The following is a 26797-nucleotide window of genomic DNA, read 5'->3' as shown; positions in this document are numbered from 1 at the left end:
CTACATGAGTATTGCTCCCCACAAAAGTTACAAGACAAGACCTATACACCTTTTCAACTATCACAGACTCACCCACCGGAGTAGAAACACGAATAGGCATGTTAAGCAATTCACAATGTAAATTAAGACCAGTAGAAAATGAGGAAGATCCATATGAAAATGTTGAGCCAGGATCAAATAATAAAGAATCCAAGCAATCACAAACCAAAAGATTACCTGTGATAACAGCATCAGATGTCTCTGCTTCGGACCTCCCAGGGAAAGCATAACAATGGGCCCTATCACCTGTCTGCCCGTTGCCCCTACCATGTTGCGCTGCAGTAGTCCCAGTTTGCCTGTCACCCCGGCCGTTTTGGTGACCACCATTACCTCGGCCACCACGTCCTCCAGAATAGCGGCCTCTTCCATGACCACCTCTTCCTCTGACTATTGGGGTTCTGTAACTCTTTTTTGGATAATACCTCTTAATATTTCCATGCTCCCCACATCCATAACACTCTCTGGGTTCAAACATAAGTCTCTGTGAGAATGACGAAGTGTTGGGGTTATCTCCAAACTCAGAGGAATGTTGGCTGGTCTGTGATGGACCCCCAGCTACAGCCTGCAGTAAAGACTGAATAGGTCAGGCTGGGTAACCTCCTGAACCCTGTCCTATGGAGTAAGAACCATTAAACTCGCCTCCCTTACGAAACTTCTTAGATGTCGATACCATGGTGAACTCGTCTAAATTCACTCCCTCCACTTCTATCCCAAAATCTACCACTTCCTGAAAGGATTTTGCTGCAGCAGCTACCTGTAAGGCTGAAATCTGCAAATCTGAGCTCAACCTCTTCACGAAACGGCGAATCCGCTCTTGTGGAATGAATAAAAGCTGGATGGAAAACCTGGACAATGCATGAAACCTAGCCTCATACGCAGTAACCGACATCCTGCCTTGCTCTAGACTCAGGAACTCATCTCTCTTCCTATCCCTCAATGTCCGGGGTATATACTTCTCCATAAACAAGCTAGAGAATGATGCCCAAGTCATGGGTGGTGCCTGTGCTGGTTGACACTCAACATACGATCGCCACCACATTTTGGCATTTCCCTGAAACTGATAGGTTACAATTTCAATATCAAATCGTTCCACTATGCCCATCTTATGTAGAAACTCATGACAATCAACTAAAAATCATAGGCATCCTCAGATTCAGCACCCTTGAAGATTGTAGGTTTCAATTTCAAGAACTTACTGAAAAGTTCGTGTTGATCACTTGTCATTATAGGCCCTGTAGTCAACCGAGGAAACGTGCCTATTTCCAATGAGGCATTCATGCGGGGGGCCACAGCAGCTGCATGTTGTACTCCCGGAACCTGAGGTGCTGGTGCAGAAAACACTGGAGGTGTCAGGCCTTGATCAGATAACCCGCTAAGATAAGCAAGAACCTGATTAATCATCTCTGGGGTAGGTTGGGGTGGTAATTCCTCATTCTGCACTTGTTCATTCTCCCCTTCCTCACCATCTCTTACTACTTTCTCAGTCGGTGGAGGAGTCACCGCCCTAGTACTAGATGGGACAGGTGCTTGTCCTTTTCCTCTAGAGGACGTCCTCCCGCGACCTCTACCGCGGCCTCTTGCCACTGCTCCTCTTTGAGCTACAGCCCCAGTGGATGGCTCAGACGCATCTTGTCTTGCCAGTGTATGTGTTGACGCAGTTGTTGCTCTAGTTCTAACCATTTGCAAAATAGAGTGAAGATGGTCCGTTACCAATTTGTATCACCTAGATACCAATTGGATCCAAGTAATAGCACGAAAGAAAGAAAGAATGAAATTTTCCTAAAGTCTTATTGCCTCACAAAGAAAAGTAAAGGTGTCCCCCTACCGTTTCTCAAGACTCTACTAGACTCGTTCTTGTGTGATGAGACCAACGAACCTAATGCTCTGATACCAAGTTTGTCACGACCCAAAACGAGCTGCGAGTGGCACCCACACTTATCCTACTATGTGAGAGAACCAACCAATCCAAGCCCCAACATTTCAACCATAATAAAAAAGAATATATTGCGGAAGACTTAAAACTCATTAACGAGATCAATTAAATAACTTCTAAACTTTATCAATTACTATCCAAAAACCTGGAAGTCATCACCACAAGACATCTATCCTCAAATTACTAAATCTAAGAGTATTTAAGAAGCTAAAACAAATAAAAGAAAATAGTCCATGTCCGAACTTCAAGGACATCAAGACATGAATGAGAGAGAATCAAGTCTGAGCTAGGAACAATAGCTCACCCTGAAATCTGATTATGCTGAGGTCTTGCTAGAGTTGCGGTTGAGTTGAAAGCGACGGTAATGTTTGCTGCACTCCACAAATAACAAAGACAGAAACATATAAGTAGGAGTCAGTACAAGGTACAAGTACTGAGTAGGTATCATCGTCTAACTCAAAATATAAAGCAATATATATCATATAATAACATAAAATCAACCATAACACTTAACAGGTAACAACAACAAGTACCATAACCATTGGCCACAACCCAAGCATATCTATGAGGACTCCAGCCCCCACACCATACTCATTTACGAATTAGGCTCTCCAAACCTGAGTATATTAGCATAATTCAAGATTCATTCTCTTTACTATCCTTGTGTCGGAACGTGACACTCCGATCCCCTCAATATTCATTCATCTTACCATCCTGGTGTCGGAACGTGACAATCCGATCCCCTACTATCCTGGTGTTGGAACGTGACACTCCGATCCCCTACTATCCTAGTGTCGGAACGTGACACTTCGATCCCCTCAATATTTATTCATCTTACTATCCTGGTGTCGGAACCTAACACTATGATCCTCTACTATCCTTGTGTCGGAACGTGACACTCTGATCCCCTACTATCCTTGTGTCGGAACGTGACACTCTGATCCCCTCAATATTCATTCATCTTACTATCCTGGTGTCGGAACGTGACACTCCGATCCCCTCAATATTCATTCATCTTACTATCCTGGTGTCGCAACGTGACACTCCGATCCCCTACTACACCGGTGTCGAAACGTGATACTTCGATCCTCTACTATCCTGGCGTCGGAATGTGACACTCTGATCCCCTACTATCCTGGTGTTGGAATGTGACACTCTGATCCCCTACTATCCTGGTGTCGGAACATGACACTCCGATCCCCTACTACTTCGTGTCGGTTCGTGACACCCGATCCATTAACCTCATTCTTTTAGTTCCTCAAGCCTTCTTTTATATCAAGGCATCATCATTAATAGAGAGGTTTTAAGGTTTTTAAGATTCCACAGTATCATCATTATAAACCATCAATATTTACATAATCACAGCATGCAAAATCACAATTAAGCATATAGAAGACTTTACAATACCATCCAATACATATTAATCGCTATTTAGAGTTTACTATGAAATAGTATAAACCATAACCTACCTCCACTGAAGAATTCGTGATCACGCAAGCTACTCGTCAAGGTCTTTGCTTTCCTTTTCGTTCTCTCTTCTCTCACTCGTTCGTCCCTCTCTTGTATTCTTTCTATTTTTCCTTATTCAAACTCTTTTTCTTTTACCCTAATTATCATATAATTATGTATAAAAGATGGTAAAAGTAACACACTATTTCTTCCAAGGTTATCTCATTTAACCCCCAAATAATTGGATTATTAACATTAATCCATAATTTTATAATCATAAGCCGGAATAGTCCAAAACACCCCTTAAAAACTTTTAACAGAAATCCGACCCAGTCAGGGTTACGCAGCTTGTGATGGTCCGTCCTGCTGAGTCGTCACATAGTTCAGAGACTCAACTTTATTTAAGGAGTCTTTGACGGCCCGTCATGCCTGCGACAGTCCGTCCTGCCATTCCGTCGCGAAGTTCAGATAGTGGACATTAGTACCCAATTTTCCAGAGTCTATGTTTTTTGGAACGAGACCCCCTCGACGGTCTGTCGCACCCATGATGGTCCATCGTGGGATCCGTCGACCCAGACAGCTATTACCAGAAGTAAACTCTACTGCTCAAAACGACTAAACAGGTCGTTACATTTATCCCCTCCCGATAGTTGTCCGAGTCTTTTATTTTTAAGTTCATGAAATTAGTTTGAGAATTTTTAACAATTCGATAACTTCAGATATCTAGTTGGTGGTATTTAATAAATAATTAATTTAATTAGTAATAGTTATTGGGTCAAGCCTTTATTTTATAGAATACCCTTACCACTAGACCATATAATTAACTTATGTAGTGGAATTCAACTATAATTAGATCACAATTTTGAAAAAGAAGGAAAAAAAATATAAGTCAATACGGTACCAACCTAGAACGGCTGCCCTCAAGGTAAATTCTCAAGTACTTAATTGTTGATTGGATTCAATTAGTATGTTGAATGCTTACTAGATGATTTCGATTGTTACTACTTATAAATTAAAAAGTGAATGATTTTCTTGGAAAAGTAATGTTATCATATTACTTTGGTAGGGTGTAAATTGTGGGGGAAAGATTATCTTTGGTAAACGATCGTTACTATTACATATTTATTATATATAAATTAAAATCTACATGTGAGAAATTTATGTCTTGGTTTCATATGATTTCAAGTGATTCCCAAAATCGATAAATTTTTAATTTATTATTATTTTATAATTTATGTCTAGAATATTGAGATGTATAATTAAATTTTGTGTATATTATATAATCGAAAAATTATCAAGGTTATAGTGTTAAGGAAAATAAAATAAAATTATGAGTAAATCTTAGGCTTGAAATTTTTAAAACATGAGAGTTGACATGTTAAATAGAATCAAAATTTAGTAACTTGATTATAAATTTTTGTCGATTTCGGGTCAAGGTTAAACATATAGTAATAATTGTATTGTTAGTTTGAAATCTTATTATGGTTATTTATTTGAATAGATTGCTTTAAGTTGGGAGCTCAACAAAAGGAAAGGGCTCAAGTCTCGGAGTAGATTTTTTATTTGATTGAGGAAAGTGGATTTCTAAACTCTTGTTAAGTGTATCAAATGCGTGTATTTCATGTGATATATGTTTGTGAATAACGGGATTTGGTGATGGGTTAACTTGTCCACCTTGATTAATTCTAATGATGAAAATAAAGGGTAATAAAAGGCAATGTGAATAATTGGTTGTGTGTGATATGTTATTAATGGAGAATGGTTTGAAAGACTTTTTGAATCATTCTTGATATTGTTGTGAATTGTGCAATGTTATGAAAATGGTGATATCCTCTTAGTTGTGTAAACATGGCATTTGCATTATTTTGAGACATGATGGTAAAAAGTGTTATGTTCATTGAGAAGAACGAGAACTTAAAGAGGATGTACCATTTCGAGGGACGTATCGCGCGCCGCGATGCAAAATATATTTCGAGGGACGTATGGTGCACCGTGATGGTTACTATTATCGAGGGTCGTGTCGTCCGCCGCTACTGATGCATGGACAAATATGTCCCCGATGGGTCTCGGACTAAGAGAGATCGGTTGAGTATCACTAGGTAAGACATACATCAATATACTTGACATTGCATTCCATTGCATTTGTAACAACCTGTTTAGTCATTTCAAGTAGTAGATTCATTAGTGATAAAAAACTGACTGGGTCGACATATCACACGACGGACCGTCATGGTCGCGACGAACCATGATGGACCCGTCGTCCCATACTTGTGTAATTCTCCTGCTACTCTCTTCATTACCCTCGACGACAGGTAGAACGAACCGTCATAGGCACGACGGTCCGTCGAGAGTCTTCATGCCAAAACACTTAAACTCTGAAATCTGGGTAGGGGGATCAACTCTCTGAACTTCATGATGGAATTACAGCACGGACCGTCGTAGATATGACGGAGCGTCACAAACCCCTGACTAAATTTGAGTCTCTAAACTTTGTGACAGACCTGCAAGACGGACCGTCGCAGGTACGACAGGCCGTCATGAGCTGCGTAACCCCGACTGGGTCGGATTTATGTTAATGTTTTAAAGGGGTGTTTTGGACTAGTCCTGATTATAATTAGGAAATTAGTGGGGTAAGTTTAATATTTTATTTACTTGGGGGTTAAAGGAGATAACCTTGAAATAAATAATGGGTTACTTTCATCATAATGAATTATATGATAATTAGGGTAAAAGAAAAAGAATCTGGGGAAGAAAAATAAAAAGAAGGGAAGGAACGAACGAGCGAGAGAGAGAGAACGAAGAAGAAAGCAAAGGCATTGGGGAAGTAACTTGCTTGATCGCGATTCTTCGGTGGAGGTAGGTTATGGTTTATGCTATTTCATAGTAAACTCTAAATAACGATTGATAGGTATTGGGTGGTATTGTAAAGTCTTCTATATACTTAATTGTGTGGTTGCATGATGTGATTATGTAATTGATATTGATTAGAATGATGAGGCTGTTGAATCTTAAACCTTAAGTCCTCTCTATTAATGATGATGCCTTGACATAAAAGAAGGCTTGATGAACTAAAATAATGAGATTAATGGATCGGGTGTCAAGTACCGACACGTAGTATTAGTGGATCGGGTGTCACGTACCGTCACGTAGTATTAGGGGATCGGGTGTCACGTAACGACACATAGTATTAGGGGATCGGGGGTAACATACCGACACGTAGTATTAAGGGATCGGGTGTCACGTACGGACACATAATATTAGGGGATCGGAGTGTCACGTTCCGACACGTAGTAGTAGAGGATCGGAGTGTCAGTTTCCGACACGTAGTAGTAGTGGATCGGAGTGTCACGTTCCAGCATAAGAAGAATAAAGAGAATGAATCTTGAATTTGTTAATATACTCAAATTTAAAAAACCTATTTCCCAAATGAGTAAGGTGTGGAGGCTTGAGTCCTCATAGCTGTGCTTGGTGTTGTGGGCAAGGGTTGTTTACTTGTTGTTGTCACCTGTTGAGTATTGTAGTTGATTTTATATTATTGTTCAATATATATTGCTTTCTATTTTGAGTTGGCCGATGATACTTACTCAGTACATGTTCCTTGTACTGACCCCTACTTGTATTTTTCTCTTCGTTATTTGTGGAATGCAGCAAACGTACCATCGACTTCGACTTGTCCGCAACTCTAGCCAGTCTCAAGCATATCAGATTTCAGGGTGAGCTATTATTCCTAGCTCGGACTGGATTCTCTCCTTCATGTCTTGATGTCTTGAAGTTAGGACATGGACCATCTCTTTTACTTATTTTAGCTTCTTAAATACTCTTAGAATTAGACATTTGAGGATAGATGTTCTTGGTGTGATGACTTCCAGATTTTGGGGATGATAGTTTATAAACTTTAGAAGCATATTTATTGGTTATGTTAATATGATTTTGAGTCTTCCGCATTATATTTTATTCATTATTGTTGAAAAATTTGTAAATGTTGGGGTTTAGAATTGTTGGTTAGCTCACATAGTAGGATCAGTGTGGGTGCCACTCGCGGCTCGTTTTGGGTCGTGACAAACTTGGTATAAGAGTATTAGGTTCGTTGGTCTCATCAAACAAGAACGGGTCTAGTAGAGTCTTGAGGTACGGTAGGGGGATGCATTTTCTTTTTTTTGAGAGGCTATAGGGCTTTAGGAAAATTCCATTCTTTCTTTCTTTCGTGCTATTACTTGGATCCAATTGGTATCTAGGTGATACAAATTGGTATCTGACATCCTCACTCTATTTCACAGATGGTTAGAACTAGAGCAACAACTGTGCCAACACAACCACCGGCAAGACAGGGTGCGTTTGAGCCAGCCACTACGGCTGTAGCTCGAAGAGGAGTTGTAGCAAGAGGCCGTGGTAGAGGTCGTGGGAGGACATCCTCTAGAGGTAGAGGACAAACACCTGGTCCAGCTAGTAATAGGGCGGTGACTCCTCCACCGACTGATGAGGTAGTAAGAGAGGGTGAGGAAGGGGAAGATGAGCAAGTGCAAGATGAGGAATTACCACCCCAACCTACCCCAGAGATGATTAACCAGGTTCATACTTATCTTAGCGGGCTATCTTATCAAGGCCAGACACCTCCAGTGTTTTTTGCACTAGTACCTCAGGTTCTGGGAGTACAACATGCAGCTGTTGTGGCTACCCGCATGGATGCCTCATTGGAAGTAGGCACGTTTCCACGATTGACTACAGGGCCTATAATGACGAGCAATCAGCATGAACTTTTCACTAAATTCTTGAAATTGAAACCTCCAGTCTTCAAGGGTGCTGAATCTGAGGATGCCAATGATTTCCTGGTTGATTGTCATGAGCTGCTACATAAGATGGACATAGTAGATCGATTCAGTGTTGAGTTTGTGACCCATTAGTTTCAGGGAAATGCCAAAATGTGGTGGCGATCGTATGTTGAGTGTCAACCAGAAAAGGCACCACCTATGACTTGGGAATCATTCTCTAGCCTATTTATGGAAAAGTATATACCCTTGACTTTGAGGTATACGAGGAGAGATGAGTTCCTGAGACTAGAGCAAGGCAGGATGTCGGTTAGTGCTTATGAGGCTAAGTTTCGTGCACTATCAAGGTCTGCCACCCCACTTTGCTTCAGTACACAAGAGCGGATTCGCCATTTTGTGAAGGGATTAAGGTCAGATTTGCAGATCCCAGCCTTACAGGTAGCTGCTGCAGCAAAACCCTTTCAGGAAGTGGTTGATTTTGTGATAGAGGTGGACGGGGTGAAACCAGACGACTTCACCATGGCATCGACATCTAAGATGTTTCGTAAGGGAGGTGAGTTTAGTGGTTTTTACTCCAGAGGGCAGAGTTCAGGAGGTTACCCAGCCCGACTCATTCAGTCTTCACTGCAGGCTGTATCTGGGGGTCCATCGCAGACCAGCCAACATTTCTCTGTGTTTGGAGGTTATCCCCAGACTTTGTCATTCTCACAAAGACCTATGCTTGACCCCAGAGAGTGTTATGGATGTGGGGAGACTAGACATATTAGGAGATATTGTCCAAAACAGAGTTATAGACCTCCAATAGTCAGAGGTAAAGGTGGTCATGGGAGAGGCCGCCATTCGAGAGGACATGGTGGCCAAGGTAATGGTGGTCACCAAATCAGCTGGGGTGGCGGGCATGCTGGAGCTACTACAGCACAACATGGTAGGGGCAACGGACAGACAGGTGATAGGGCCCATTGTTATGCTTTCCCCGGGAGGTCTGAAGCACAGACATTTGATGTTGTTACCACAGGTAATCTTTTGGTTTGTGATTGCATGGCTTCTATATTATTTGATCCTGGATCCACATTTTCATATGTATCTTCCTCATTTGCTATTGGTCTTGATTTACATTGTGATTTGCTTGACATGCCTATTCGTGTTTCTACTTCGGTGGGTGAGTCTGTGATAGTTGAGAACGTGTATAAGTCTTGTCTTGTGACTTTTGTGTGGAGCAATACTGATGTAGACTTGATTATTCTAGAGGTGGTTGATTTCTATGTAATTCTGGATATGGCTTGGCTTTCCCCAAATTTTGCAATCTTAGGTTGTAATGCTAAAACTGTGACATTGGCCAAACCTGGGACAGATCCGCTAGTGTGGGAGGATGACTATACTTCGACCCCAGTTCGTATCATCTCCTTTCTTCGTGCTAAGAGAATGGTTAGTAAGGGTTGTTTAGCTTTCTTGGTACATCTCAGGGATGATACTTCCCAAGTACCTTCGATTGGGTATGTCTAGATAGTTCGTGAGTTTATGGATGTGTTTCCTGCAGACTTTCCTGGTATGCCACCGTATAGGGATATTGATTTTTGTATTAATCTGGAGACAGGTACTCGCCCAATTTCCATACCCCCTTATAGAATGGCTCAAGCTTAGTTAAGGGAGTTAAAGGCCCAACTTCAGGAGTTGTTAGGTAAAGGCTTCATTAGACCAAGTGCATGCCCTTGGGGTGCTCGTGTTTTATTTATGAAGAAGAAGGATGGAAGTTTTCGGATGTGCATAGACTACCGGCAACTGAATAAAGTAACTGCTAAGAATAAGTATCCTCTTCCTCGCAATGACGATTTGTTCAATCAGTTACAAGGGGCTTTTACCTTCTCAAAAATCGATTTGAGATCTGGTTACCATCAATTGAAAATACGGGCAACGGACGTGCCAAAGACTGCTTTTCGAACCAGGTACGGGCATTATGAATTCATAGTAATGTCTTTTGGACTTACGAATGCCCCTGATGCATTTATGAGCTTGATGAACGAGATTTTTAAGCCATATCTGGATCTCTTTGTCATTGTGTTAATTGATGATATACTGATATACTCAAAGAGCAGGAAAGAACATGAGGAGCATTTGAGAATTATGTTGGAAGTGTTGAGGGAGAAAAGACATTATGCCAAATTCTCCAAGTGTGAGTTTTGGCTAGATTCAGTGTCCTTCTTGGGGCACGTGGTTTCTAAGGATGGAGTGATGGTGGATCCTTCTAAGATTGAAGCGGTGAAGAGTTGGGTAAGACCTACTAATGTTACAGTGGTAAGGAGCTTTGTTGGTTTAGCTAGCTACTAGCGTCGATTTGTCAAGGGATATTCTTCGGTTGCTTCCCAACTGACAAATTTAACTAAGAAGAGTGTTTCATTTTTATGGTCGGACAAATGTGAAGAAATCTTTTAGAAACTCAAGAACTTGTTGACTACTGCACCAATTCTTGCCTTTCTAAAGGAAGGTAACAATTTCATTGTCTATTGTGTTGCATCTTATTTTGGGTTGGGTACAGTGCTAATGCAAGAGAATAATGTAATTGCTTATGCTTCAAGGCAATTAAAAGTGCATGAACAAAACTATCCAACCCATGATTTGGAGTTCGCTGCAGTTGTGTTTGCATTAAAGCAATGGAGATACTATCTATATTGGGTTAAGTGTGAAGTCTATATAGATCATCATACTTTACTGTGCGTCATTACTCAGAAAGATTTGAATTTGAAGCAGAGGAGGTGGATAGAACTACTGAAGGACTATGAAATCACTATTTTGTATCACCCAGGACAATCTAATGTTGTGGAAGATTCTTTAAGTAGAAAAGCAGGGAGCATGGGAAGTCTATGTCACTTACAGGTTTCTAGACGCGCATTGGCTAGGGAGGTTCAGACTCTTGCTAATGACTTTATAAGGCTGGAAGTACTAGAAAAGGGAGGATTGTTGGCCTGTGTGGAGGCAAGTTCTTTCTTTCTTAACAAGATTAAGGGAAAACAGTTTACTAATGAGAAACTGATCCGAATTCGAGATATGATATTACGATGAGAGGCTAAAGAGGCAAAAATTTATGAGGAAGGCATTTTGAGAATTAAGGGGAGTGTATGTGTGCCCCGTGTTGATGATTTGATTCACACTATTCTTATAGAGGCTCATAGTTCAAGGTATTCTATACATCCTGGTGCAACTAAGAAGTATCATGACCTAAAGCAACAGTTCTGGTGGAGTGAAATGAAGCGTGACATTGTTGATTTTGTTGCCCAATGCCCGAATTGTAAGCAAGTAAAGTATGAACACCAGAGGCCCGGAGGAACACTTTAGAAAATGCCCATTCCTGAATGGAAGTGGGAAAGAATTGCAATGGATTTTGTTGTTGGTCTTCCAAAGACATTGGATAAGTTTGATTCTATTTGGTTAATTGTTGACAGATTAACTAAGTCTACTCACTTCATTCCGGTTAAGGTGACTTACAATGCAGAGAAGTTAGCCAGGCTCTATATCTCAGAAGTCGTTCGAATGCATGGAGTTTCACTTTCCATCATATCAGATAGAGGTACGCAATTTACTTCTATGTTTTGGAGAAAATTGCATGCTGAATTAGGTACTAGGTTGGATCTTAGTACTTCATTTCACCCTCAAACTGATGGTCAGTCTGAGCGAACAATTCAGGTTTTGGAGGATATGCTTCGTGCAAATGTGATAGAGTTTGGTGGTCATTGGGATTACTTCTTACCCTTAGCAGAGTTCTCATACAATAATAGCTATACTCAAGTATTGATATGGCCCCATTCGAGGCATTGTATGGGAGGAGATGTAGGTTTCCCATTAGTTGGTTTGATGCATTCGAGGTGAGGCCCTGGGGTACTGATCTTCTGAGGGAATCATTAGAGAAAGTGAAATTCATTCAAGAAAATCTTTTAGCGGCTCAAAGTAGACAGAAGGAATATGCAGATCGAAAGGTTAGAGACTTGGAGTTCATGGAGGGTGAACAAGTCTTGCTGAAGGTTTCACCCATGAAAGGGGTGATGCGGTTTGGTAAGCGAGGTAAGTTTAGTCCGAGGTACATTGGTCCATTTGAAGTTCTGAAGCACGTGAAGGAGGTTACTTATGAATTAGCCTTTCCTCAAGGACTGTTAGGAGTACACCCTGAATTTCATGTGTCTATGCTGAAAAGATATCATGGGGATGGAAACTACATTATTCGTAGGGATTCAGTTCTTCTTGATGAGAATTTGTCTTATGAGGAGGAGCCTGTTGCTATTTTAGATAGAGAAATCTGCAAGTTGAGATCAAGGGAGATTGCATCCATCAAGGTTCAATGGAAGAATCGGCCAGTTGAGGAGTCCACATGGGAGAAGGAGGCGGATATGCAAGAAACATATCCACATCTTTTTACAGATTCAAGTACTCTTTCTTGCACTTGTTTTTCTTCTTGTGATCGTTTGGGGACGAACGATGGGTAAATTGGTATCTATTGTAACGACCTATTTAGTCATTTCGAGCAGTAGAATATTTGGTGATAAAAAACAGACTAGGTCGACGGATCACACGACGGACCGTCATGGTCACGACGGATCACACGACGGACCGTCATGGTCACGACGGACTGTGATGGACCCGTCGTCCCACACTTGTGTGATTCTCTTGCTGCTCTCTTCATTACCCTCGACAACTGGTAGAACGAACCGTCATAGGCACGACGGTCCGTCGAGAGTCTTCGTGCCAAAACACATAAACTGAGAAATCTGGGTACGGGGATCAACTCTCTGAACTTCGTGACGGAATTGCAGCACGGACCGTCGTAGATACGACAGACTGTCACAAACCCCTTACTGAATTTGAGTCTCTGAACTTTGTGACGGACCTGCAGGACGGACCGTCGTAGGTACGACGGACCCTCATGAGATGCGTAACCCCGACAGGGTCGGATTTCTGCTAATGTTTTAAAGGGGTGTTTTGGACTAGTCTTGATTATCATTAGGAAATAGTGGTGTAAGTTTAATAATTTATTTAGTTGGGGGTTAAAGGAGATAACCTTGAAATAAATAATGGGTTACTTTCATCATAATGAATTCTATGATAATTAGGGTAAAAGAAAAAGAATCTGGGGAAGAAAATAAAAAGAAGGGAAGGAATGAACGAGAGAGAGAGAGAGAGAACGACGAACAAAGCAAAAGCATTGGGGAAGTAACTTGCTTGATCGCGATTCTTCGGTGAAGGTAGGTTATGGCTTATAGTATTTCATATTAAACTCTAAAAAGCGATTGATATGTATTGGGTGGTATTATAAAGTCTTCTATATGCTTAATTGTGTGGTTTCATGATGTGATTATGTAATTGTGATGGATTAGAATTATGAGGCTGTTAAATCTTAAACCTTAAATCCTCTCTATTAATGATGATGCCTTGAAATAAAAGAAGGCTTGATGAACTAAAATAATGAGATTAATGGATCGGGTGTCACGTACCGACACGTACTATTAAGGGATCGGGTGTCACGTACTAACACATAGTATAAGGGTATCGGAGTGTCACATTCCGACACGTAGTAGTAGGGTATCGGAGTGTCACTTTCCGGCACAAGAAGATTAAGGAGAATGAATCTTGAATTATGTTAATATACTCAAATTTAAAGATCATATTTCCCAAATGAGTATGTGGTGGAGGCTTGAGAACTCATAGGTGTGCTTGGTGTTGTGGCCAAGGGTTGTATACTTGTTGTTGTCACCTGCTAAGTATTGTAGTTGATTTTATATTATTGTTCGATATATATTGCTTTCTATTTTGAGTTGGCCGATGATACTTACTCAGTACGTGTTCCTTGTACTGACCCCTACTTGTATTTTTCTCTTTGTTATTTGTGGAGTGTAGCAAACGTACCATCGACTTCGACTCGTCCGCAACTCTAGCCAGTCGCTAGCATATCAGATTTCAGGGTGAGCTATTATTCCTAGCTCGGAATGGATTCTCTCCTTCACGTCTTGATGTCTTGAAGTTTGGACATGGACCATCCCTTTTACATATTTTAGCTTCTTAAATACTCTTAGAATTAGAAATTTGAAGATAGATTTTCTTGGTGTGATGACTTCCAAATTTTAGGGATGATAGTTGATAAACTTTAGAAGCATTTTTAACGGTTATGTTAATAAGATTTTGAGTCTTCTGCATTATATTTTGTTCATTATGGTTGAAATATTGGTAAATGTTGGGGTTTAGAATTGTTGGTTTGCGCACATAGTAAGATCAGTGTGGGTGCCACTATCGGCTCGTTTTGGATCATGACAGCATTACACATACTTATCATTAGTGAACTTGATATTGTGTTTTAGTGATCTTATAATTGCCTTTCTACGGAACTTGTAATTGTTGAATACTAAGCTTGTTATTGAGCATATGTAAATTGTGGTTGTTGAGGATATTTAATTTGTTGAAGTATTATTATAGAGGATGTGTAATTTGTTGAACTGTTGTTAAGGATATGTAATTTTTTTAAGTATTGTTGTTGGGGATATGTACTTTGTTAAAGTGTTGTTGTGGAGGATATGTAATTTTTCTAAGTGTTGGTTTTTGGAGTTACGTGCTATGTAAACTGTGAGCTGTTTGTTGGGTTGATATTTATGAAGGTTGTACTTGTGGAGGTTCGGTTGGGGGTGGTAGGAGTACCCGTAATTCATCCCCTTAGCTTGTGTTTATAGGTTTACTTTCTGAGTACCGTGTGGTTTTATACTCATCCATTGCTTCTACAAGTTTTTGTAGGTTATGAACCTAGAATTTTGTTGTACTTGTCATTCTCTTCTTTTCCGAGGCTTCTTGGAGATTTGTGAGGTAGTTATTTTCATCTCAGCAGACGTTCTTCTCCTTAATTATGACCTTGTTCTACTCTAGAAACAAGTTCATTTGAGACTTGAGTTTTTCTTTTGAATCAATTGTAATACTTTAGAGGCTTATACACGTGACAACCAGGTTTTTGGGGTATAATGTAAGTCGATAGTAAATTTTCTGCATTTTATTGTAATAAATTGAGTTTTAGGCTGACTTACCTTGGTGGGAAAAGACAAGTGCCATAACGTCCATTTTTGGGTCGTGACAACTTTCTAATTATTATGACATGTAAATGATACTTTATCTGACTATGAAATACGTTAATTAATTATAAGAAATACATTATCAATTAAATAAATATTGATGATCAATTTAAAGAGATTTATATATTAGAGTTTATAAAGATAAACTTTCATTGATCGATAAAATTAAATTTATATAATCGAGGTGTGTGTGTGTGTTTGTGTGTATATATATATATACATATATATATATATATATGTATATATATATATGTATATATATATATACATATATATATATACATATATATATATATATACATACATATATATATATATATATAAATATATATATGTACCGCTCAATGTCAATATTTTTTTTAATATGATTACTTTTATTTGTCTACAAATTTAATGTGTTACCGACCTCATGATGTTTCTATATTTTTATTATATCTAATTCATTTTAACAAAAGCGACAAGCGGAGGTGGGTTTGTATAAAATATTTCTATTAATCATAATTTTTGCTTTTTAGCATAATATTAAAATTCAATTGGATACATACAAATAATTGTTCAAAAAATGTAACAATTTTGTATACTTTTATAAATAACAAGTTAGATTTCAAGGAATAAATTAAAACAATATATATAATCCATAATTAGAGCATGAACGTTGATATGAACTAGGATGTAATTATACTTATATTTCTAGTGTATTGTACAAATCTATTAGTCCGTCGTCTAATCGTGAACTTTACATCTCATGTTATGATGTAGAGGTGAAGATCTAACATATGATCTATTCAAATATGAAATGTGAGATAGTATTATTATATACTTTTGATCTTGAACGTATATCAAGGGTATGTAGTTATGACATCCTAATTATGATTACATGTAGAATATACTTCATATGAGTATGAAATACTTTGACTAATTATATTTGAAACACATGATCAATTAAAGAAATATCGATGATAAATTAGATTTCACGATGTCGATATTCATTTAATATTGTTAGATATAGATAATTATTAAAAAAATATCGATATTTCATTATCGGTAAATTAATTATTTTAAAAAATGTCGGCATCACTTGGTTGGTAAATTAATTATTTAAAAAAAAATACTGACATCATTTGGTCGGTAAATTAAAAAGTCCTCTTCAAAAAAACCAAGGATAAAATTAAAATTCAAAACCCTACTCAAATAACTCTCTAACTCCTCCCTCATTCCCAACCACCGCAGCCGCCACCCATCGCTCTGTCGTCGCTACCATTGAGCATCGCCGCCGCCATCGCCAATCCCACGTTCTAGACGACTAGCGCTACCCACACAATCTGCAGTCGCACATAGCAGTGGGTCTCTCCTCCCTGTTGGAGGTCGTGCCGCCTCCATCGGCACCGGCGCCGCGTCCATCACTAACTTGCACCGTCTCCGGCAACCAGCTCCTCTCCGTCTGTTTAACTGAAGGTGAATTTTTAAAACCTTCCTAACAAAACATTTTCGTTTCAATTTATTTTAAGTGTCTCAAAATTAGAGTTCTAATATACTTTGTTTGATTTATACTTTATGTTTTTCAAGAATTTGCTTGTGTTTTTATATGTGCATCTCCCTTAAAAGATTTTTATTGTAGTGGTTAAAGTGTTATTAGAATCTCTAGTTAAAAACATATTTCCAATTTGGTTTATTGAAGTGTTTGAAGTACTATTATTATGGTAGAGTTGTAATATTTTTATTTTTAATAAATGGTTCTATCATAAAGAAAAACTCATACACCTTTGTGTTTGTGATAAATTAGTAGGTTGGAGGGAATCCATACTTGAATTGATCTATTGATGTTAGTGACTCAAATCGAACTATTTTGAAATAAAAATACAAATGACTTAAGATTATGACTTAATTCCCTACTTGATCTTCTTGTATGTAACATGTGTGTGTATAATTTAAAACTCAATTTTTCTAGTGTTAACTTTTTTACCTCTTTTCGTGCTAGGTAACTCAGGAAGCTCAACATATAATAAAGTTGATACAACATTATATTGCTTCTTTCATGAAAGTTGAAGATAAGGTTTGGTGATTATAAATCTCTAAAGTTTAAGTACAATTATTTTATATAATGTGTGTATCTACCTACTATATTTGTGTCCTTGTATAGACACTTAGCTTTAAATTTTGGAATAATATATTTGTTAAGGACAAGTATCACTACTAGTTGATTCTATTGATGACTAAATCAATTTTCATGCAAGATCGATTTGTGTCCATCTAGTGTTGACACTTTGACATAAATTTAAATATAATATATTTGTTAAGAATAAGTACAAACACTAGTTGATCCTATCAATGACTAAATCGATTTTCTTGCAAGATCGGTTTGTGTCCATCTATTGTTCACACTTAGCTATAAATTTAGATATAATATATTTGTTAAGAATAAGTACTAACACTAGCTGATATTATTAATGACAAAATCGATTTTCTTGCAAGATTGATTTGTTTCCATCTAGTGTTGATACTTCGGTTTAAATTTAGAAATAATATATTTGTTATGGATAAGTGTCAACACTAGTTGATCCTATTAATGTCACGACCAAAAACGAGCCGTGAGTGACACTCACATTTATCCTCCTATATGAGCGAACCAACAAATCTAAACCCCAAACATTTACCGGATATCAATTATAATGAACAAAATATAATAATGCGGAAGACTCAAAACTCATTAACGAAAATCAATTAAATAACTTCTAAAACTCAATACTTATTATTCCAAAAATATGGAAGTCATCACACCCAGAACATCTTTTCTCAAGTTTCTAAACCTAAGAGTAACTAAGAAGCTAAAATAAGTAAAAGAATGGCGCATGTCCGAACATCAAGACATCAAGACGTGAAAGAGAGAATCCAGCACGAGCTAGGAACAATAGCTTACCCTGAATTATGATATGCTGGAGAGTGGCTAGAGTTAAGGGCGAGTCGAAGTCGATGGCGCACTTGCTGCACTCCACAAAATAACAAAGAAGAAAAATACAAGTAGGGGTCAGTACAAGGAACACGTACTGAGTAGGTATCATCAGCCAACTCAAAATACAAAGCAATATATATCGAATAATAATATAAAATCAACTACCACACTTAACTGGTGACAACAACAAGTACAAGAATCATTGGCCACAACTCCAAACACACGCATGAGGACACAACCCTCCACACCATACTCATTTGGAAAAATAGGATCTTCGAATTGAGTATATTAACATGATTCAAGATTCATTCTCTTTATTATTATTATCATGTTGGAACGTGATACTCCGATCCCCTAATACTATGTGTCGGAACGTGACACCCGATCCCCTAATACTATATGTCGGAATGTGACACCCGATCCCCTAATACTACGTGTAAGAACATGACACCCGATCCTCTAATACTACGTGTCGGAACGTGACACCCGATCCCCTAATACTACGTGCCGGAACGTGACACCCGATCCCCTAATACTAATTGTCAGAACGTTACACCCGATCCCCTAATACTACGTGTCAGAACGTGACACCCGATCCCCTAATACTACGTGTGAACGTGACACCCGATCCCCTAATACTACGTGTCGGAACGTGACACCCGATCCTCTAATCTCATTGCTTCTGTTCATCAAGCTTCTTTTATGTCAATGCATCATCTTAATAGAGAGGGATAAGATTTAGGATTCCACAATCACAACATACAAACACACAATCAAGCATATAGAACACTTCACAATGCTACCCAATACATATCAATCGCTATTTAGAGTTTACTATGAAATAGCATAAACCATAACCTGCCTCCACCGAAGAACCGAAGTCAAGAAACTACTTCTCCAATGTCTTTCCTTTCCTTATTTCCTCCGAACCCTTCCAATCTATCAAGTATATATATACATAAGGCGTAAGTTAACAAAATCATAAACACTCCAATTATTCTGTGTCTAGCCTATAACCGTCAATTCACCTAATTCTATAATCATTTTAATAAAATTTAAACCCAAGGTAAGTCTAGATTCCTTCTATTATCACAATTTTAATTGTATTCAAATGATACAATAAACCTAATATTTAATTACTCATCTCAATATATCTATACCTAATTTATAAGATAGAGAACTAAGTAAAGTAATTAAAAGTGAACGCTACTGGAATTGAAACAATTATACTTTAATTGTCCAAATAGTGAGCATATACTACTTATATATAGTACACTTAAACATTTTCTGCCAAACTACCATTGTAAATTTTTAATCAATTGCATACAATTCAACTCCACTAACTTATTAATATTAAACTATTTACATGGAGTAATAATGAAAAAGGCAAATTGAATTTTATCTATCATCGTTATTCCATCACCCCTCTATAACTATTACACAATTATTGATTTCTTTTTTATATACCACCACTAATTGTCAAAATAATATTTTACGAGAAAAGAGTACAAACCTTAGAGATATGAATGCCTTTAGGTGGTTTCCGCCACAAATCCTCTTCTCCTCCACTCCTTTCATTTTCCTTATTACTTATTACCGTAGTTATTATACTCATCTAATTATAATAGTGATAAAAGTGACCCACTATTAATTATAAAAATATTTTCTTAACCACTAACTAAATAAATTAGTAAAACTACCCCACTAATCTTATAATTATAATTATGAATAGTCCAAAACACCCACTTAATTCTATCGTAAAGAATTTTCTAACATAAAAAATTCTAGTGCTCAAAACGACCAAAAATTGTCGTTACAATAGATACCAATTTACCCATCGTTCGTCCTCGAACGATCAGAAGAAAGGCGTGGGCGAGAAAGAGTACCTGAATCGGTGAAAAGATGTGGATATCTTTCATGCATATCAGCCTCACCCTCCCAAGTGGACTTTTCAACTGGCCGATTCTTCCACTGAACCTTGATAGAGGCAATCTCTTTTGATCTCAATTTGCGAACCTCTCTATCTAGAATAACAATAGGCTCCTCCTCATAAGATAGATTCTCATCAAAAAGAACTGAATCCCAACGAATAATATAATTTCCATCACTATGGTACTTTTTCTGCATAGACACATAAAATACTGAGTTCACTCCTGACAACCCTGGAGGCAATGCCAATTCATAGGCCACCTCCACCACGCGCTTCAGAACTTCAAATGGTCCAATGTACCTCGTACTTATCTTACCTCTCTTACCAAATCGCATCACACCTTACATGAGTGAAACCTTCAGCAAGACTTGTTCACCCTCCATCAAATCCAAGTCTCTAACCTTTCGATCTGCATATTCCTTCTGCCTACTCTGAGTTGCCAAAAGCTTTTGTTGAATAAATTTCACTTTCTCTTATGATTTTCTAGCTACCCACAATCACCAATTTAGTATCAAAGTATTCTTATAAAATATATGTTCAAACCATGGCTATCTCTATTTCTATTTAAGCATTTCAGGACAATTACGAGTTCCAATAAAGGCTGCTAACATTATATAAAATTTGATAGTACCTTTCCTTCATGATAAACTATTAAATCAAACCCCAAGTCAACCTCACACCACTTCTACATATCATGCTTTAGCTACCCTTCTAAACCATCACATACCTCATGCCAACACTTAGAAAGTTTATTGGTTATTCAAATTATTATGTATCCTATTAGCTCATAACCTCTATTCGCCATTAAATATCTATGTAACACATCATAATATTCTATGTAATCCCAACAATAGAGTAGTATTATTCCAACTCTAAATTCTTAATAACCATGTAGAATTATATTACAATTTATGAATCATTCTTAAGTCATCTATCCAAATTTGAGCAATCTAACCAATGTAAAATACTTAATTCTTCATGCCTCATTGTTTCCAATCCAAATCATAACTCAATCTTTATAAAAGTCGATGATAAATTCTAGTAAGTCTATATCGAACTACTTCACATCTCACGGTAACATCTAAACTCATAGGAAAAAAACAATAAAACAATCAACTACAACCCATGTTTCTTCAGATCACTCATCGATCTCATCCTTTTACCAACAACCCATGACATTTTACTTTACATTCTAAATCAAAACTCAGAAGGAAAATCTTCTTAGATCCTTTAACAATCAAGAGTAATAAACTTTATGATCCAAAACATGTACAAGTTCTTTCACATGCTTAATGCCGATGCAATCAATCATTTATTACCTTACAAATTCATACCTTGAAAAAAAACATATCACCAAGAATGCAGACTTATACTGAAAAGTTTGAATTTTATGTCCAATTCTGTAACCCAATACCCTTATATATCTACGTTTGCTTATACTTTGAAGACTTTTATAATTACCTTATCTTAGATTATCATTGATTTCCTCTCCACCAACCATACCATATGCTTCACTAAAAATCCAACCCTACTCATTTCTAAATTCAACAGTACAACAAAACCTATCATCTCACTCAAGCTGAACGTCTGTACACTTCTTTCTTAAGTTCTATTCAATAGCTTTTAACCAAGCTGATTACCCTGTTATGCTATTACCTTAACAAAAAAAAAGATGAAATCACGCAATTTTGAACCCAATTGTCGATCCCATCGAAGATACATTTTTAGTTCTTACAATCAGAGAAAATAATTCTGCTCTCACTTTTTTTTTCTTAAGGCTACACATGCCACAAGTTTTGTCTTATTTTATTTATGATTCCAGCTCCTTCAAATTCTATTGGAGCGTTGACCCAACATCTCTTAAAACTTGTCATACACCCACATTACTCACAAAATAGTAGAAAATCACAACCTTAAATTGTCACGACCCAAACCGGGTTGCGACTGGCACCCACACTTACCCTCCTATGTGAGCGAACCAACCAATCTAACCTTAACATTTCAATATAATATCAACAGAAAGTAATGCGGAAGACTTAAACTGATTAAATAAAGACCAATTCATTAACTTCTAAAATTCAACATCTATTATTTCCCAAAATCTGGAAGTCATCATCACAAGAACATCTACGATCCAATGACTAAACTAAGAGTATTCTAAAAGCTAAAAATACATTAGAAGCTAGTCCATGCCGGAAGTTCAAGGCATCAAGACTTGAAGAAGAAGATCCAGTCCAAGCTAGAAGCATTAGCTCACCCTGAATTTCCGATGTAGTAAGACTGGCTTGAATTATTGTTGAGTTGAAGATGATGGCACGTTTGCTGCACTCCACAATAAAACAAGAAGAGAACATAAAAGTAGGGGTCAGTACCAAACACGGGTACTGAGTAGATATCATCGGCCAACTCAAAATAGAAATCAATATATACCAAGTAATATCATAAAATCAACCATGATACTCAACATGTAGCAACAACAAATACTATATCGTTAACAATTACAGTCAAGTTCACACATGAGGACTCAAGTCTGAATACCATACTTATTTGGGAATTATGTTCATTAGATTGAGTATATTAACATCTTTCAAGATTCATTATCTTTAGTTCTCTTGTGTCGGTACGTGACACTCCGCTCCCTCATATTCATTATTCCTCTGGTGTCGGTACGTGACACTCCAATCCCCTAAATCTACGTGTCGGTTCATGACACCCGATCCTCTAAATCTACGTGTCGGTTCGTGACACCCGATCCCCTAATTCTACGTGTCAGTTCCTGACACCCGATCCCCTAATTCTACGTGTCGGTTCGTGACACCCGATCCCCTAATTCTACGAGTCGGTTCGTGACACCCGATCCCCTAATTCTATGTGTCGGTTCGTGACACCCGATCCCCTAATCTCCTTCCATCAATTCATCAAGCCTTCTTTCTTACCAAGGCATCATCAATCTCATTACTTTAGTTCATCAAGCCTTCTCCCTTACCAAGGCATCATCATTAAAAAGAGATTAGGTTTTTATCAATATTTGGGATTCAATAACTTCATCATGCTTAATATAATCACAATAATATAATCACGTTCATGCATGTATACAATTAAGCACATAGCAGGGTTTACAATACTATCAATACATATCATTCTCTATTAAGAGTTTACTATGAAAGCATGAAAACCATAACCTACCTCCACCAAAGAATTGAAATAAGGCAAGTTAATCCTCAAAGCTTGGTGCTTTCCTCTTCTCTCGATCGTTTCTCTCTCTCCCTTCTTTTTCTTTCTGTTTTCTTTATTTAAACCCTCTTTCTTTTACCCTAATTAGTGTATAATTAAGGATAAAAGATGGCAATAATGCCCCACTAATTAAATTAAGGTTACCTCTTTTAACCCCCAAGTAATTAGACTTATTAACATTAACCCACAAACTTTATAATTAAGGCAAGAATAGTCAAAAACGTCCCTTAAAAGGTATCAAGAAATCCGACCCGGACTGGGATTGCGCAACCTGTGACGGGCCGTCGTGCCTGCGACGGTTCGTCCGGCAGGTCGTCGCAAAGTTCAGAGACCCAAATTTCCACCAAGGGTCTGTGACGGTCCGTCACACCTGTGACAGTACGTCCTGCCATTTCGTTACGAAGTTCAGAGAGTCGATTTTCAGTACCCAATTTTCAGTTTTTCTAAGTGTTTTGAAACGAGACCCTGCGACGCTCCGTCGTGCCCATGGCGGTCCGTCATTGGGTCCGTCGCCTCAGCCTGTTTTTGCAGAATAAATTCTGCTGCTCAAAACGACTAAACAGGTCGTTACATAAATACTCACAAGTCTTTATTACGTTAAAATTTGTTTAACCAACAAATCCTAATCGTATAATTTAATCCCAATTACAATTTCTCTCGAATTTTTATTTTCAATCATGCTCAGTTAACCCTTTTTATCACCATGAATTGAACCTTTTCCTCGATCTAATACCTTAAACTTAGGTATACCAATCAAATGCAAGGGACTAATCCAATTTTATATGCACTTTATTGCAAAAATCTTCAATTTACTTCACCCAAGTATACTCACTAGGGGTTTTTTTCCCTATAAGTTTGTAATTCTAGTATATGTCTACCCTTTGAAAAATGAGATAAAATAACAAGTACTCATTCAGAACCCTCAAGATACATTTCACAACCTAAATGTATTAATATTGTACCAAAGATCCATCACTAAAATTTTCCTTTAAAATAATGCTCAATCTAAGTTCCTGTAGTAATAAACTAGTTGGTTTCTCAAATTTGAATGCAACACTAGATCTTATTATCTTACCATGTCATACAACTTGTAACTCCTTTAGTAATTATTATTCGTACTTGACAATCGACGTACCTGTTTCCACATAACCCTAGTACTGCCACACTGTGAAAGTCCGTTGGATACCTCACTAGAACACATCATACCTATCCATAATATCGTACCCAAATAGCCCACGTATTCCTACCCATTGAATAATCACGAAACATTATCGAACATGTTCTCTCTCTGGACCAAAAAATTTGTTTTCCTTCTTAGATCAATTTAATAAAAAAATAACACACTTCCTAACTCTAACCAAGTAAGCATCGATGACTTTCTCTAATATACCCTCACTCTATGAAGTCATAGCAGTGTCTTTATTAACCGACACTCTACATGAAACTACCACCACATTTTGCGATCGAGAAAATATATCTGTTTCTAAGGACATATTTTTTTTCTTTTTATTGTTGCTATTTCAACTTCAAATACTCTAGTAGTACCCATAGTTGAAATAGAGTGAAAAAGTTCAGATACCTATTTGAATCACCTACATACCAATTGGATCCAAGTAATATCATGAAAGAAAGAAAGAATGGAATTTTCCTAAAGTCCTATAGCCTCTCAAAAAACAGTAAGGACGTCCCCCTACCGTTCCTCAAGACTCTACTAGACTCGTTCTTGTGTGATGAGACCAATGAACCTAATGCTCTGATACCAAGATTGTCATGACCCAAAACGAGCCGCGAGTGGAACTCACACTTATCCTCCTATGTGAGCGAACCAACAAATCTAAACCCCAAACATTTACCGGATATCAATTTTAATGAACAAAATATAATAATGCGGAAGACTGAAAACTCATTAACGAAAATCAATTAAATAACTTCTAAAACTCAATACTTATTATTCCCAAAATCTGGAAGTCATCAAACAAAGTACATCTATTCTCAAGTCTCTAAATCTAAGAGTAACTAAGAAGCTAAAATAAGTAAATGAATGGTCCATGTCCGAACTTCAAGACATCAAGACGTGAAAGAGAGAATCCAACACGAGCTAGGAACAATAGCTCACCCTGAATTCTGATATGCTGGAGACTGGCTAGAGTTGAGGGCGAGTCGAAGTCGATGGCGCACTTGCTACACTCCATAAAATAACAAAGAAGAAAAATACAACAAGGGGTCAGTACAAGGAACACGTATTGAGTAGGTATCATCGGCCAACTCAAAATAGAAAGCAATATATATCGAATAATAATATAAAATCAACTACCACACTTAAGAGATGACAACAACAAGTACAAGAATCATTGGCAACAACTCCAAACACACCCATGAGGACTCAAGCCTCCACACCATACTCATTTGGAAAAATAGGCTCTTCGAATTGAGTATAGTAACATGATTCAAGATTCATTCTCTTTATTATTATTATCGTGTCGGAACGTGACACTCTGATCCCCTAATACTACGTGTCGGAACGTGACACCCGATCCGCTAATACTATGTGTCGGAACGTGACACCCGATCCCCTAATACTACGTGTCAGAACGTGACACCCGATCTCTTAATACTATGTGTCGGAAGGTGACACCTGATCCTCTAATACTACGTGTCGAAACGTGACACCCGATCCCCTAATACTACGTGTTGGAAAGTGAAACCCGATCCCCTAATACTATGTGTCGGAATGTGACACCCGATCCCCTAAAACTACGTGTCGGAACGTGACACCATATCCCTTATCTCATTGCTTCTTTTAATCAAGCCTCTTTTATGTCAATGCATCATCTTAATAGAGAGGGATAAGATATAGGATTCCACAATCACAACATACAAACACACAATCAAGCATATAGAAGAGTTCACTATACTACCCAATACATATCAATCGCTATTCAGAGTTTACTATGAAATAGCATAAACCATAACCTACCTCCACCGAAGAACCGAATTCAAGCAACTACTTCTCCAATGTTTTTCATTTCCTTATTGCCTCCGAACCCTTCCAATCTATCAAGTATATATATTCATAAGGCGTAAGTTAAAAAAATCATAAACACTCTAATTATTCTGTGTCTAGCCTATACCCGTCAATTCACCTAATTCTATAATCATTTAAATAAAATTCAAACCCAAGGTAAGTCCAGATTCCTTCTATTATCACAATTTTAATTGTATTAAAATGATACAATAAAACTAATATTTAATTAATCATCTCAATATATCTATACCTAATTTATAAGACAGAGAACTAAGTAAAGTAATTAAAGGTGAACGCTACTGGAATTGAAACAATTATACTTTAATTGTCAAAATCGTGAGCGTATATTACTTATGTATAGTACACTTAAACATTTG

General features: G+C 37.7%; 1 protein-coding gene across 1 annotated transcript; it reads left to right on the top strand.

Moving 5' to 3' along the window:
• Positions 1 to 8490: 8490 nt before the first annotated feature.
• LOC138337479 (uncharacterized) lies at positions 8491 to 11244 on the top strand. The gene is made up of 5 exons (XM_069287392.1): positions 8491 to 8740; positions 8993 to 9202; positions 9419 to 9612; positions 9691 to 9781; positions 10721 to 11244. The coding sequence occupies exons 1-5, from the start codon at positions 8491 to 8493 to the stop codon at positions 11242 to 11244; spliced, it is 1269 nt and encodes a 422-aa protein (XP_069143493.1).
• Positions 11245 to 26797: the final 15553 nt, after the last annotated feature.

The sequence above is a fragment of the Solanum lycopersicum genome, chromosome 7, assembly GCF_036512215.1.
Source record: "Solanum lycopersicum chromosome 7, SLM_r2.1".
In the NCBI taxonomy this organism is placed as follows: domain Eukaryota; kingdom Viridiplantae; phylum Streptophyta; class Magnoliopsida; order Solanales; family Solanaceae; genus Solanum; species Solanum lycopersicum.
The sequence above is the reverse complement of the archived record's forward strand: the minus strand, read 5'-3'. Positions and strand labels throughout refer to the sequence as shown.

Coding starts and splice junctions, on each gene's coding strand:
- LOC138337479 (XM_069287392.1), top strand. CDS start 8,491: ATGTCGGTTAGTGCTTATGAGGCTAAGTTTCGTGCACTATCAAGGTCT. Junction 9,613..9,690: donor TTCTTCGTGCTAAGAGAATG/GTTAGTAAGGGT, acceptor GGGTATGTCTAG/ATAGTTCGTGAGTTTATGGA. Junction 9,782..10,720: donor TTGTATTAATCTGGAGACAG/GTACTCGCCCAA, acceptor GGTTGGGTACAG/TGCTAATGCAAGAGAATAAT.